The sequence below is a fragment of the Oncorhynchus keta genome, chromosome 25, assembly GCF_023373465.1.
Source record: "Oncorhynchus keta strain PuntledgeMale-10-30-2019 chromosome 25, Oket_V2, whole genome shotgun sequence".
Taxonomy (NCBI): Eukaryota; Metazoa; Chordata; class Actinopteri; order Salmoniformes; family Salmonidae; genus Oncorhynchus; species Oncorhynchus keta.
This window is the reverse complement of record NC_068445.1, coordinates 10,030,779-10,047,287: the sequence shown is the minus strand read 5'-3', so window position 1 is coordinate 10,047,287 and position 16,509 is coordinate 10,030,779. Positions and strand designations below refer to the sequence as shown.

Here is a 16,509-nt window from a genome sequence, read left to right as displayed (position 1 = left end):
GTTATCAGAACCTACCTGCCCTTCTGAATTATGTCATTCTGCAACCATGGAAACAAATTTACAAACATTAATCTGAAAGGAGAGCTTAAAGATAGAGAGGCCCGAAAGAACCTGGTCACCTGGACAACGCAAAGGGTACACTAGAGTGGATTTCTAGTCCAGAACTTTCGGTTCCCTCAAAAGGTTTTTGATACCCATAACTTGGAAAACTTTCCATAAGGTTTCCATTTCAGATGTCAAGCATGGCCTTATTTCTATTACAGCATATTGGATGACTGTTATTCATATTCCATTCACTCAGCTCAACGTAACATCGATATGTTTAGGCTATTACATGATACTCATATTTTCCATATACCTATCATGAGGTTGCTACAACCTAGCCTACAAATTAAAGTTTACAATGTAGGTGCACAGGTAGAGGGAGATTAGAGTAATCAAGGTGACAGACAGTTAGTGCATCCAGCTGATCTAGGTTGTAGTCATTAGTCCAACAGTTGCAAACTAGGGTTTCTATTGGACAAATTCAGGTATGTTTATCCCCGATTTGTTTCGTTTTGTTTGCTTCCTTTTCAGAAACGTTTTTCAACAGAATCGGTGGAATGAACCCCTGATCACACTCAAACACAGGACTAGCAGCCACATATAAACCGCATGATCACTTCGCTCATTGTATATATAATTCCTTCTCGCATCTACGCTCTCTCTTCTTCTCACCTTTTCCCTTCAGTGCACAATACAACAGCTGTCTTTGACCAGGTGAAAAAACCTCTCCAAGCCAAACTTTCATACCATAACCGCGACACACAGCCTACATTGTTTTCACCATATTAATGTCATAGTCAACATAGCTACTAGAACTAACACGTTAGTAAACCCGCTATAATAATGCAGTACAGTGTACAACAAGCAGTGTAGTAGTTACACCGGCGGGCCCCGGTGGCAATAAAATAAAACCAGAAGCTTACCTTAACTTTACCAGTGTTGGGTAGCCATAGCCAGCTAGCTAACATAGCAGCCCTCACTGTTTGACGGGTATTTGTGTAGACTAAACTAACTAGCTGCATTGCTAACTAAGTAAATGAAAGTAAACATATATTTCCAACAAGATACAGCTATTTCTCTCTCTCTCTGTCTCTCTCTCTCTTGCTTCTCCTTAATTTTGTAAGAAATTAATTTGTTCAAAACTGTTCAACTATTGTCTCTCTCTCTTTGAGTCAACTACTCACCACATGTTATGCACTGGAGTGCTAGCTAGCTGTAGCTTATACTTTCAGTACCTGATTCATTCTCTGATCGTTTGATCGGGTGGACAACATGTCAGTTCATGCTGTAAGAGGTCTGATAGGTTGGAGGACGTCCTCCAGAAGTCGACATAATTACTGTGTAAGTCTATGGAAGGGGGTGAGATTCATGAGCCTCGGTTTTGTATTGAAGTCAATGTACACAAAGGAGCTTCCACTGATGTTAATGTTTTACCATTTTTATGAAATTCACTGAGGAGGATGGTAGTCTCCTTCCTCCACTGATGTCAAGGATTTATTTGCATATCTTACTCTCCTTCCTCTTTCTATAGATGGCATTTTGGAGACCTACACATGCGTAGTGAATGTAGCCTAGGTCACAGGGTCACAGGGCCTGCTTGTCACAGGGCCTGTGGTGTTTGTCAGGATAAAAATACATCTGAAATGAGAAAAGCACAGGTAAAAACTATTTGAAGGAAGGCTTCCCAAGTGCCAAGCTTGTAGCGTCATACCTAAGGAGACTCAAGGCTGTAATTGCTGCCAAAGTTGCTTCAACAAAGTACTGAGTAAAGAGTCTGAATACTTAGTTTTTTTTTTATTTGCAAAAATGATAAAATCCTGTTTTTCCTTTGTCATTATGGGGTATTGTGTGTAGATTGATGGGGGAAATCTTTATTTAATCAGTTTTAGAATAATGCTGTAACGTAACAAAATGTGGAAAATGTCAAGGACTTTAAATACTTTCCGAATGCCCTCTAGGTTGAGTAGATCGGTAAGAATAAAATCAAGTGTAATCCCCTTTTAGATGTAATTTTAAGGCAGCAAAATGTGAAGACTGTGTAAGGGGTGTGTAGACTTTCACTAGGCACTCACTGTGTTACTCAGCACTGAAGTGGGTTGTGTGCTGATTATACATGTGAGGCAGGCATCCAATCTAAGCGATTTTTGAACCCAGCTGGCCTTCTCTGCGGTGGAGGGCGGAGTGGGTGCCCTCTCTCTCGCTCTTTCTATACACCATCTTTGTTAATGAGTAAGTATGAGAAGTTAATGTTTTCCCAAGGCTCTGTATACAAAGACCCAAACCCCTTTATTTGAGCCTATTTTGTCAGTAGGTTGGACAGTACAGTAAGGCCCTGTTTGTTGGATTCGTGATGGGGCCTGGTGAAGGTGTAATAGGGTTAGAGAGGAAGAGGTGGCGCGAGAGGTTTCATTCTCACCCAAATCTGTCCAAAATAAGCCTAATGTATTTCTATGGGCTTATTTTGGACCTAAGCTTGTCGCCTGCCTTCCCGCCTTTGGGACAACGACTCCCATTGTTAGGGCGCAGACATGAGTATCTAGTCATTATATACAGATCTCTGAAAGGGTACAGCAGGGGATTGGGACACCGGAAGTGTGAAAAGGCCATCTGGAGCAGAGAGGGAGAGAGAAAAACACCGCTCCTACCTCTTCTTTTCTCTTATTCTCTGATTTCCTCACACTCTCTTGCTCTCCCCCTTTTCTCTTGCTCTTCCATTCTCAGTTACTCACTCTCCCTTCTTCCTTCACTCTCTCTCTCCTGTTGATCTGTCGCAGGTGACCTTGAGAAGATCTCAATGGTATACTCCTAGCATCCTCTCTCCTCTATCATCATTTCCTTCTCAAACCCCATTGAGGTGAAGAAACCTCTGGTTTTCTTGTCCATATGGGCTTTGAGAAGGAAACAAGGAGAGTGGAGGGAGGACACAAGGAATATGCAATTGAGATATTCCCAGTGAACCGTTTCTAAGCTCCTAATGAGGTCTGTGACCCTGGGCTGTAGCACTCTGCGCCTCATAAGCCAATCACACTGACACATTCTGAGACAGCCTGGCCAATTAGGTGTCCACTGTCTCTCTCTAACTCCCTCTAGCACACTTTCTCCCCCTCTGTGTCTGTCACCACTCTCTCTCTTTTGCTCTTTCTCTCTGGTGAGCTATTGAATGTCTTGATTTAATAATACAGTTGAAGTCGGAAGTTTACATACACCTTAGCCAAATACATTTAAACTCAGTTTCACTTTTCCTGACATTTAATCCTAGTAAAAATTCCCTGTTTTAGGTCAGTTAGGATCACCACTTTATTTTAAGAAATGTCATAATAATAGTAGAGAGAATTATTTATTTCAACTTTTAGTTCTTTCAACACATTCCCAGTGGGTCAGAAGTTTACATACACTCAATTAGTATTTGGTAGCATTGCCTTTAAATGTTTTTACTTGGGTCAAACATTTTGGGTAGCCTTCCACAAGCTTCCCACAATAAGTCGGGTGAATTTTGGCCCATTCCTCCTGACAGAGCTGGTGTAACTGAGTCAGGTTTGTAGGCCTCCTTGCTCGCACACATTTTTTCAGTTCTGCCCACAAATTTTCTATGGGATTGAGGTCAGGGCTTTGTGATGGCCACTCCAATACATTGACTTTGTTGTCCTTGAGCCACGTTCATCTCTAGGAGACAGAACATGTCTCCTTCCTGAGCGGTATGACGGCTGCGTGGTCCCCTGGTGTTTATACTTGCGTACTATTGTTTGTACGGATGAACATGGTACCTCCAGGTGTTTGGAAATTGCTCCCAAGGATGAACCAGACTTGTGGAGGTCTACACATTTTTTGTGAGGTCTTGGCTGATTTATTTTGATTTTCCCATGATGTCAAGCAAAGAGGCACTGAGTTTGAAGGTAGGCTTTGAAATACATCCACAGGTACACCTCCAATTGATTCAAATGATGTCAATTAGCCTATCAGAAGCTTCTAAAGCCATGACATAATTTTCTTGAATTTTCCAACCTGTTTAAAGGCACAGTCAACTTAGTGTATGTAAACATCTGACCCACTGGAATTGTGATACAGTGAATTATAAGTTAAATAATCTGTCTGTAAGCAATCTTTGGAAAAAAATGACTTGTGTCATGCACAAAGTAGATGTCCTAACCGACTTGCCAAAACTATAGTTTGTTGACAAGAAATTTGTGGAGTGGTTGAAAAACGAGTTTTAATGACTCCAACATAAGTGTATGTAAACTCCTGACTTCAACTGTATATGCCATTTAGCAGACAGTTTTATCCAAAGAGACTTACAGTAGGACACACATGGGTGGGCCAAGCAGGAGTCAAACCCACAATATTGCTGTTGCAAGTGCCATGCTCTGCCAACTGAGCCACACAATACCATATTCTGATAGCAGCCCACTGAACACAGACGTCAATTCAACGTCTATTCCACGTTGGTTCAACGCAATTCCATTGGACTGATGTGGAAACAACGTGATGGTCTGTGGCTGATTTGGCAGCCAGGTGTGCGTGGGTGCATGTGTGTGTGCTGTGTCTCCATGTCTGTGTGTGTCTGTGTGCATCACGATGTGTTTCGACATGTGTATTGTTGCATCTATCATTGTATCTCTGACTTTAAAGCAGTGGATAGCCACCAAGGACCAGTTGTCACCTGCTAGCTCTGCTTTTGTCATAGGCAGAAGCCATGACAGACAAACACAGTTGTGTGTCTGCGTGCGTGTGCTTGGTGTTCAGCTCTTACTCTCCTACTTCTTAGAAGAGACTGTCCCATGTTGGCAACGGAAGGATGCTCATTACAAACCCAAATTAGCCTGGCAACAATGCACCTTCATTATGGTAAAATATTAGTTGAAACATCAATGTCATTGCTTGCAGCCATAACAAACGTCTTGTTCTCCCTGCTATTGATCGAGGTTATGGGAAGGATTTGGAGTTAACGGGTAGTCGAACTGAAAAAATGTGTTTTCAACTACTGTCAACTGTTTTAGCAATTGGTTAAATGTTAGGCGGTGATACAGTATGTTTCTTATGGTGGTGCTGGTGTTGCTTTTGATAAGGCTCATGCAACGACAATATGATGGTGAATTTCAGCAAGTGCAACCCCTGCATGGTGCACTCCTGCCACCTAGCTTTGGAAGCTGGGTATCACAGCTCTTATGGGTGGACTATCACAGCACTGAGTGAGTGGGAGAATTTCAATGGAATTCCTTGATTCCTTGGTCCTCTCTCCTCGCCTCCTTCTCAAAACCCATTGGATGAGAAGGTCAGAATGTGTTTTGAGATGGAAGCGAGGAGAGAAGACACAGTGAATCAAGGAAATGCAATTGAGATTCTCCCAGTGAGTGAGTGAAGTGAGTGAGTATTATCTTCTTAGCTATCTCAGATGGTCATGGAAGCCCGTAGAGCGAGATGGTAATAGTCTCTTAGAGACAGACAGTGGTAGCGCTGGTACCATACTGTATGTGTTTCTGAGGTAACTCACATGTGAAGTATTAGTCAGTAGCTACATGTACCCACCCCTCCACACAATCATATAGTCTCTCTCTCTCTCTCTCTCCCCCACTCTCTCTCTCTCTCTCTCCCCCACTCTCTCTCTCTCTCTCTCTCTCTCTCTCACTCCTCCTGCCTCTCATACTAGCCTTATCTCATGCTTCTCCCTCCGTCTCTCTTTCCTTTTTCTCTTGCCTCTTAGAGGGGAGATGTCCATTGGAGCTCTAGTAGGGGTGTCGTCCCTGGCACGTGTGTGTGCGTGTGTATGTGTCTCTCTCTACTGTGTGTGTCTTCTGTAAGGGAGTGGTCCCTCACACATATGTGTGTAAGTGTGTGTTTGTTTCGGCTGTGAGTGTATGTAGAGTGTGGAGGTGTAGTAAGATGAGTCTGCCAGCGAACTCTGAGTCACTTGAAAGGATAGCACGCTACCGCCATGCCTGCTCCAACGGCTCTCCATACGCCACCAACAAGCCCATCGACATCAAGCCCAAGAGGAGAGGGTAACTGTGGGGACCGGGGCTCAGGCACTGGGGGATGGGGATGGAGGGTAGGCTACTGTTACTGTGCATTCCTGCAGTAGTATCTTTATTTGTTATTCATCTAACATTATGTGGTGTTTCTGGTTAAGTTATTATTCCAAGGTTATATAGTGTGCAGTTTTGTCACAGAGACTGAGGCTTGACATGGACTAGAATGGGATTGTTGCTGTGATTCTTGCACTGTCCTAGTTATTTTACAACTGAGTGGTTGAGGTATTAGAAGAGGAGGAAAGATGAGGGGAAGTTGCGAGTGTGATTGTGTTCTATTAGCCAACTGTATTTATCAGTAACAGCTCTTTAAAGCCCTTCATCATTTTGTGTGTGTGTGTGTGTGTGTGTGTGTGTGTGTGTGTGTGTGTGTGTGTGTGTGTGTGTGTGTGTGTGTGTGTGTGTGTGTGTGTGTGTGTGTGTGTCTGTGTGTGTGTGTGTGTGTGTGTGTGTGTGTGTGTGTGTGTGTCTGTGCGTGTGTGTGTGTGTGTGTGTGTGTGTGTGTGTGTGTGTGTGTGTGTGTGTCTGTGTGTGTGTGTGCGTCTGTGTCTGTGTCTGTGTCTGTGTCTGTGTCTGTGTCTGTGTCTGTGTCTGTGTGTCTGTGTGTGTGTTTGCTCTCTTATCTGAGCCCTACCTGGCCTGCACTGATAATTCTCTCCACCGGGGCAACCCTAACAACCAGAGCAGCGTTCACATTGGAGTGCGCCACAGTGTTATGTAAAATGTCGTTGCTCCGTTTCTCGGTTGCCAGGCTGTGATAGCTTTGTGGCTTTGGTTTTTCTAAGTGATCCAGACAGCCTCTAGTTCTGTAGTTCTGTTGTTTGCTCTGTGTAGATCCAGTTGCACAGGTGTTGGTCGATAACAACAGTACACATTGTGCGCGCCTGTGTGTGTGTGTGTGTGGAGCAACACGTCTGCTGTTAGATAGGCACGTAGAGATTGGTGCCATTAGAAGGGTAAAACAGTCGACAAATAATGGAATGAGAGCTCCACCAAAGCCTGCACTTTACTCCATGTTCTGGAAGACGGGTCCTTTCAGAGGATTATTCAGGTTATTGGCTGCTCTAAAGCTCATACCAAAACACTTTCTTCCCATTAGTGCTAATTCTGCAGGGTTTTAGACCTTTTTATCCCCATTCACTCTCTCAAAGTAATCAGATGTGCATTATGATTATCAAAGCAGGTTTTTTCTATATACGTGTATGTGTGTGTGTGTGTCTGTGTGTGCGTGCATACATGTATGTGTGTGTGTGTGTGTCTGTGTGTGTTTGTGTGTGCGTACATGCATGTGTGTGTGTGTGGTGTGTGTGTGCGTGCGTGCGTGCGTGCGTACATGCATGTGTGTGTGCATGCATGTGTGTGTGTGTGGTGTGTGTGCGTGCGTGCGTGCGTACATGCATGTGTGTGTGGTGTGTGTGCATGCATGTGTGCTTACGGGAGTGTGTATGTGCGCAGGCGTGTGTCTGTAATGTAGGGTACCTTTCTCAGCACCATAACCAAGTCATAAGATAAACGTCAGTGTGTCGTAATATAGATATGGGTGGAGCTCAACCCGTCGATTGAGTGGGCTGACCATCTGTTCTTAGCAGCCTCACGTCAACCTATTTATAACTTTGCACTGATAGTGAGCGTGAATAGGGCCATCTATATGTATCATAAACTCATGTTGGGAGGCCTATTTATCGCTAACAAAATCTATTCGACAAAGTGACTTTAGAATATTCGGATTCTTAGCTTGGCCTAATTCTATTGGATTGCTAGGCCCACTGCAGGTCACCATGAATAAAGGGAACTTCCGCTTTAGAATTCCAATAGCACAGGATCAAATGACTAAGGGCTCGGTTCAATTTGTAACGCTGAAGTTCATCTTTACAGCGTGATTGAAATTTAAAGGCGATGATCCCGCGTTAGTGGAGACTGAATTCACGGTGAATGCTGTATTTGTCAGCTCAGAAAATTACCTTTAAATTGAGATAGCGCAGTCTGTAATGCTTCAGATATACAGATTGAATCGAGTCCCTAGTCCTACCAGGTACAGTATGCCTATTTCAGCACTAGATGGCAGTAATGCTTAAAATCATCTGTAGGCTGAACTTTTATGATACTGTACCTATACATTTACATATAACTGAATGTAACTGCTGTACAGACCTTCTTAGTTTGAGCGTTTTGTTATAATTTCTTTAAATTGGTACGCCTTTCTTGTAGTGTTCTATGCAACAATGACGATATTACAGTTTAAAATAAAAATGATAAAGCCTTTAGTCTGTAGCTATGACCCAGGGGTGTGACTCAGGGCGTCACTCATGCGCTCTCCTGAACCAGTGGATTGTGCCTATTCAACTCTGGTTCATTCACTGCAAGAGACTGACAAAGGGTTATGTAATGTGTATAGCATGGACAGCCAGCCAGTCAGGCAGCATGAAATCAGCCACACTACCTCTGCTGTTAGAGGTAGTTGGTTTGCCAGCTTCACACAGAGGTTCATCCTCTGATTGACTCCAGTACTGGAGATACATAGTATGCATCCCAAATAACACCCTACGGTATTCCCTACAGTATGTAGTGCACTACTTTTTACCAGGGCACATAGGGCTCTGGTCAACAGTAGTGCATTATACTGTATAGGTAACAGGGTGCCATTTGGGACACAAGTATGATCCTGTCAACAGAGGATCAGTGTATTTATACTACACCATGGCAGGGTGTATTTATACTACACCGTGGTGGGATGTATTTATACTACACTGTGGGGGATATATTTATACTACACTGTGGTGGAATGTATTTATACTACACCATGGCAGGGTGTATTTATACTACACCGTGGTGGGATGTATTTATACTACACTGTGGGGGATATATTTATACTACACTGTGGGGGAATGTATTTATACTACACCATGGCAGGGTGTATTTATACTACACTGTGGGGGGATGTATTTATACTACACCATGGCAGAGTGTATTTATACTACACCATGGCAGGGTGTATTTATATTACACCGTGGTGGAATGTATTTATTCTACAACGTGGGGGGATGTATTTATAATACACCATGGGGGTATGTATTTATACTACACCTTGGGGGGATGTATTTATACTACACCTTGGGGAGATGTATTTATACTACACCTTGGGGGGATGTATTTATACTACACCATGGCAGGGTGTATTTATACTACACCATGGCAGGGTGTATTTATACTACACTGTGGGGGAATGTATTTATACTACACCATGGCAGAGTGTATTTATACTACACTGTGGGGGGATGTATTTATACTACACCTTGGGGGGATGTATTTCAATTACACTGTGGTGGGATGTATTTATACTACACCATGGGGGGATGTATTTATACTACACTGTGGTGGGATGTATTACAATTACACTGTGGTGGAATGTATTTAGACTACACCTTGGGGGGATGTATTTATACTACACCTTGGGGGGATGTATTTATACTACACCTTGGGGGGATGTATTTATACTACACCTTGGGGGGATGTATTTATACTACACCATGGCAGGGTGTATATATACTACACCATGGCAGGGTGTATTTATACTACACTGTGAGGGAATGTATTTATACTACACCATGGCAGAGTGTATTTATACTACACCATGGCAGGGTGTATTTATACTACACTGTGGGGGGATGTATTTATACTACACCGTGGTGGGATGTATTTCAATTACACTGTGGTGGAATGTATTTATACTACACCATGGGGGATGTATTTATACTGGGGGATGTATTTAGACTACTGTGGGGGATGTATTTATACTACACCGTGGGGGATGTATTTATACTACACTGTGGGGGGATGTATTTATACTACACCGTGGGGGGATGTATTTATACTACACTGTGGGGGGATGTATTTATACTACACCGTGGTGGGATGTATTTCAATTACATTGTGGTGGGTTGTATTTATACTACACCGTGGGGGGATGTATTTATACTACACTGTGGGGGGATGTATTTATACTACACCGTGGTGGGATGTATTTATACTACACCGTGGGGGGATGTATTTATACTACACTGTGGGGGGATGTATTTATACTACACCGTGGTGGGATGTATTTCAATTACATTGTGGTGGGTTGTATTTATACTACACCGTGGGGGGATGTATTTATACTACACCGTGGGGGGACGTATTTATACTACACTCTGGCAGGATGTATTTATACTTCACTATGGCAGGGTGTATTTATACTACACTATGGCAGGGTGTATTTATACTACACCATGGCAGGGTGTATTTATACTACACTGTGGGGGAATGTATTTATACTACACCATGGCAGAGTGTATTTATACTACACTGTGGGGGGATGTATTTATACTACACCTTGGGGGGATGTATTTCAATTACACTGTGGTGGGATGTATTTATACTACACCATGGGGGGATGTATTTATACTACACTGTGGTGGGATGTATTACAATTACACTGTGGTGGAATGTATTTAGACTACACCTTGGGGGGATGTATTTATACTACACCTTGGGGGGATGTATTTATACTACACCTTGGGGGGATGTATTTATACTACACCATGGCAGGGTGTATATATGCTACACCATGGCAGGGTGTATTTATACTACACTGTGAGGGAATGTATTTATACTACACCATGGCAGAGTGTATTTATACTACACCATGGCAGGGTGTATTTATACTACACTGTGGGGGGATGTATTTATACTACACCGTGGTGGGATGTATTTCAATTACACTGTGGTGGAATGTATTTATACTACACCGTCGGGGGGATGTATTTCTAATACACCATGGGGGGATGTATTTAGACTACACTGTGGGGGGATGTATTTATACTACACCGTGGGGGGATGTATTTATACTACACTGTGGGGGGATGTATTTATACTACACCGTGGGGGGATGTATTTATACTACACTGTGGGGGGATGTATTTATACTACACCGTGGTGGGATGTATTTCAATTACATTGTGGTGGGTTGTATTTATACTACACCGTGGGGGGATGTATTTATACTACACTGTGGGGGGATGTATTTATACTACACCGTGGTGGGATGTATTTCAATTACATTGTGGTGGGTTGTATTTATACTACACCGTGGGGGGATGTATTTATACTACACTGTGGGGGGATGTATTTATACTACACCGTGGTGGGATGTATTTCAATTACATTGTGGTGGGTTGTATTTATACTACACCGTGGGGGGATGTATTTATACTACACCGTGGGGGGACGTATTTATACTACACTCTGGCAGGATGTATTTATACTTCACTATGGCAGGGTGTATTTATACTACACTATGGCAGGATGTATTTACACCACTCCAGCCGATGCTTGGCATTGGTGATCTGGAAACCCATTTCATGAAGCTCCCGAACAGCCTAGTGATGACATTGCTTCCAGAGGCAGTTTGGAACTCGGTAGTGAGTGTTGCAAATGAGGATAGACAAATTTTTACGCGCTGTGCGCTTCAGCGGTTTCTGTGAGCTTGTGTGGCCTACCACTTCGCTACTGAGCCATTGTTGCTCCTGGATGTTTCCACTTCACAATAAGAGCACTTACAGTTGACCTGGGCAGCTCTAGCAGGGCAGAAATTTGACAAACTGACTTGTTGAAAGGTGGCATCCTATGACAGTGCCTTGTTGATAGTCACTGAGCTCTCCAATAAGGCCATTCTACTGTCAATGTTTGTCTATGGAGATTGCATGACTGTGTGCTCTATTTCATACACCTGTGAGCAAAGGGTGTGTCTGAAATAACCGAATCCATACATTTTGTATGCAAAGGTTCACACAGGGTCCAAAAAGTGACCGGTAGAAGAGATAAGGCAAGTTTATTATCAATATACAGTACATTGTTAACATTGCCCCCAGTTGAAACCTGTTGCATCCTGTTTTGGGGTGTATAGGCCTATTCCTTAGCTGACGTGTGTGGGTAATATCCTGCATACTGTTTGTTACATACGTACTCTACACACATTATCTTTGGGTCAGCATTGATTATGTACAACTCATCGTGCAAGAGTGTGTGTGTGTGAGTATGTTTGGGATTGTTTGTGTGTGTGCTTATTTGAGAGTGTGACGTGCGGCCCACGGTGGCCTCAGGCCTGTCTCCTTTCTCTCACATAACAGAAAGCGCTTCATTTGTTCTCAAGCAGCAGAGGAAGCAAATAACCTCTCGAGTGGCCGGCTTCTCTTTTTCTCTCTCCCTCTTCTCTGTGGCAGAACAAAAGACAATATCCTCTGATTGACGTCACTCTGCTGTCATTACATCCTAGACTGGTGTGTGTTCTAACGACACACAATTATGCCAGGGTGTGTGTGTACGTGCACGCACACATGTGCTTGTTTGTGTGCATGTGTGCGTTGCTGTCATAGCCGGGCCTTATTACTAGCCAGGTCTTGCTACGGGTCTTTTGTTGTGTCTGAGACGTGCATCATAAGAGCAGCACTTACCTGTCTCAGTTAGACCTTAATGAGGAGCGCTCTCTCTCTCTCTCTCTCTCTCTCTCTCTGGCTGTGTGTGACCAGGTTATGAGGTAATTGGGTTCGTATAGCCCTGTCAGACATGTTGACCCAGTTCTGCCATGTGGTGAAAGCCTCCATGTTTGTTGTCAAAACTCCCTCACAAAGCTCGGAGTAATATAGTTCCAACATTAACCACATTCTCTATCAGTTTGATAAGACATGTTGATTATAGACGTTGACTCCAGTTGAAGCAGTGTTTACTATTACCTCACACCAAATAAAATATGATCAAGTTAGACTAAGTAGCAATAGATGGTTAAGTTACAATTGATATGAAGTTGCAGGGATTAGACTTCCTAGAATTCATGCGCTATTACATGCAACACAGTATTTTCACAACATTGGAGAATGGTCTGTGGCTAGTGGGGTCTTGTAGCTCACCCTCTCTCACTCACACCCTCTCTCACTCACACCATCTCCCCTTTGACTCTCTCTCTTATGGCCGTCCTCTGTTCTTTTCCCACTTCCCTACTCCTCCTCTCCTCAAATATTCCTTGTCTGCCACTCCTTATTCTCCCTCCCTCCCCCCCTCCCTCCCTCACTCCCTCCCTCACTCCCTCCCTCCCTCGCTACGCCATTATGCAAGTGGTTTTCACTTATTGAAGTTGCTTAATTGACCCCCCATAATTTTGGATAGCGACTGTCGCTAAACAGGCTCGAGTCCGACCATCCTCGGACAAGCTCACATTTCAAACACAAGGAAGCCGATGAGGGCTGTGACTGTAAATCGCTTTGGATTAAAGCGTCGGCTGAATGGCATATACAGTGGATTCGGAAAGTATTCAGACCCCTTGACTTTTTCCATATTTTGTCACGTTAGAGCCTTATTCTAAAATGTATTCAATTGTTGTTGTTTTTTCTCGTCAATCTACACACAATATCCCATAATGTTAAAGCAAAAACAGGTTTTTAGTAATTTTTGCAACAAAAAAAATCACATTTACATAAGTATTCAGACCCGTTACTCAGTACTTTGTTGAAACAACTTTGGTAGCAATTACAGCCTCAAGTCTTCTTGGGTATGACACTACAAGCTTGGCACAGCTTTATTTGCAGAGTTTCTCCCATTCTTCTCTGCAGATCCTCTTTAGCTCTATCCAGCCCACCCATTATCTCAGCCAATCTGGGCTAGTGCGAAGGTTCCTGACTTTTTCTGTGGCTTAACCAACTAGGCTCATCATTTAACAATTGTATTCGTATTTACAGATGGCATACACATTTTTTATTGGCGCATGGAAGTTCACATGTTCCGGAAGGCATTTCTGCCAAAAAACACATTTTGATTATTTAAAAAAAAGTTTATGTTCAAATGTCTCTCCTGTGAATTAGTGACGCTCGACATACGCCTAGTTTCTTGAAATGAGTCACATGTTTTAATATAAACTAGTAGTAGTAGTTTAAAGGATCATTTCCAAAAAATGTGGTGAACATTGTTGCAGTGCCTTCAGAAAGTATTCATACACCTTAACTTATTCCACATGTTTTTTGTGTTACATCCTGAATTTAAAATTTATTAAATTGAGACACACAATATACCCATAATGTCATAGTGACATTTTGTTTTTAGAATTTTTTACAAATTAATAGAAAATTGAAGGCTGAAATGCATTGAGTCAGTAAGTATTCAACCCCTTTGTTGCGGCAAGCCTAAATAAGTACACAAGTAAAACTGTGCCTCGATTCGTTCTTATGTAGCAAAATTAGAAATTGTGTTTTTTACATTGGATAAAAGCAGAGACTCAGAGCTAGAAAATGTTATAGCATACACTGCAGTTGCGGAACAATGGGAAAGTAATTCTGCTTTGAAAGTTGATAAATGTGTAACCCCACTTTTGAGAAAATGGCCCTTAAATGCTAGCTAGCTAAACAATGAACCAGCATAATCTCAACTGATACTACTACCAATACAAATGTTGTCATAGCGGTAGTATAGCTGCAGATAGCTAAAGCTAACAAACTAGGATCAATGTTAGCTAACTAACATTAGGCTATAACTAGCAATGCAAATGGTTTCTGATTCGGAAAATTTTACTACACAGATCATACACTTAACATTAGCTGGCGAGCCAGCAACCTAACGTTTGCTAGCTAACTTACAGTACTTGCAATAAAAATGACTTTCTGACAAAATGTGAAACTTATATCTGAAATGTAGCTAGACTGTTACCTGTATACATGGATGAACGCTTCACAGCAGACTGGAACCATTTAACTGTTTTGTTTGTAGCTACATTTTGTTTGGCCAGCGTTGTGTCAAGTCACTCCGGCGTGTGCAGAAAGTAGCCCATCACTTAGCACCTGCTAAATTCAGGTCATCAATGTTGTTGAGAAAAGTAGCAAAACGTTTCTAGTTCTCGAAGGCTACTTTTGTAGTTCTCGATTAGCTTTAGTCAGCCTTGCCAACCAGTACAGTTATGGTTGGCAAGCAAGAGCCCAACTACCAGAGACCAGTTAGAACACAACTAACACATAACCGAGCACATAAAGAGCAGATACTTACAGATTGACGACTGGGGCCCACCCGAGGGTAAGATTCAGGGAAAATCCAGTAACTATAGCGTGAAAAATCCTAAATATATAGATTACAGATGTTCATCAGCTAGTGCGCTATTACTAAGCCAAGGTGGAAAAAGTTACTAAACTCCCATAGCCTACTTCACAGAGAACATGTTGAATGTTGACAAAACAAAAAGGAGAACAGACGAGGTACTAACATAACACAATTAGAGCACACTGGTTTAAAATGTCTTTTTCGTTTTGAGCCCACAGCAAGAAGTCACCAGAGCCTGCAGTGCTATAGGGTTCCCACTAGATAACACGGCCACAATGTCCGTGAAGAGCATGAGCTGTGACTAACATTAGCCAGCTTGGGCTTGCTACTGAGCTAGCACATGAAATCGGTAGCACAGAGTAGATCCTCCTGATGACCTTGAGAAATAGTGGATTGTGGGTAGTTTAGAGCATATCCAGGAATAAGTGAATAGATATGTAACAACCCAAAAACATAACTGTGTTTCTATTTATAGGTAACCAGATTGTGACAACAACTAAGTTACTAAGTCTTTGACCACACTAAAAAACTTGTGCTTCCTACCCTTTTAAACCATCACCCTTCTGAGAAGTGGCGGAGTTACGCTCCAGGTTCACTCCGGCAACACTACACGCCTGGTTACAATGCTCATATTATGACCTTTTTTTGGGGGCTACTTTTTGTCCTTACACCTATAATAAGTCACTGTGGATGAACTCAATTGAAATGAAATGAAATGATGAAATTACAGTGTAAACGTGCCACATGCCACTATGCTACTTCTCCAGCATGTTGTGGATAATACAACACACCTGGCATTGTTGTTAGGTTGCTGTGGCAGCAGTGGGATTGATGTTTGAGACAGCGCTGTACTATGGGATAGATCCCCACCCCTGAAGGAGTTACAACAACCTCACCAACACCAACCCCCCTCAGGCTGCAAGATAGTGATGGTCATTCAGTCTTTTCAGAAAACCGCCTAATTTTGCTCCGTTCACGTAAAGGAGCCGACTCATTTGTCTCCCATACGGCTCTTACAGTAGTTCAAAATGCAAAATAATCTACCTAGAACCATGAAAAAAATTGCAAATCTACAATGTCAAGCCCAAAAGGTGGGCTACGATTATGTCATATCGTTAAATGCGCGTTCAAATACATTTCTACCTGGCCAACCATGAAAGAATCAGCGTAGGACCAGGTTGACACGCTCTCTCCACTATTTATTGTCTCTGCAGTGAGTATTCACCCTCTTTGGATAATTATTTTGTCACTTATCTGTAGAAAAACGTTGTTTTGAGCTTAAAAAGCAGTAGTAGCAGTATGCAAATCAGGGAGCCAAATGAACAGC

General features: G+C 42.5%; 1 protein-coding gene across 4 annotated transcripts in view; it reads left to right on the top strand.

The window, feature by feature from the left end:
- Positions 1 to 16,509, top strand: part of LOC118358121 (cAMP-specific 3',5'-cyclic phosphodiesterase 4D-like) — a 274,906-nt gene that overhangs the window by 212,895 nt on the left and 45,502 nt on the right. The window contains exon 1 of one of the 4 annotated variants that reach the window (XM_052478602.1): positions 5,789 to 6,041. The exons of the other annotated variants lie outside the window; for them this stretch is intronic. Within the exon in view, the coding sequence (XP_052334562.1) occupies positions 5,923 to 6,041 (119 nt within the window). The 5' untranslated portion in view covers positions 5,789 to 5,922. Of the gene's footprint in view, positions 1 to 5,788; positions 6,042 to 16,509 lie in introns of those variants that run through there. 4 annotated transcript variants of the gene reach the window in all.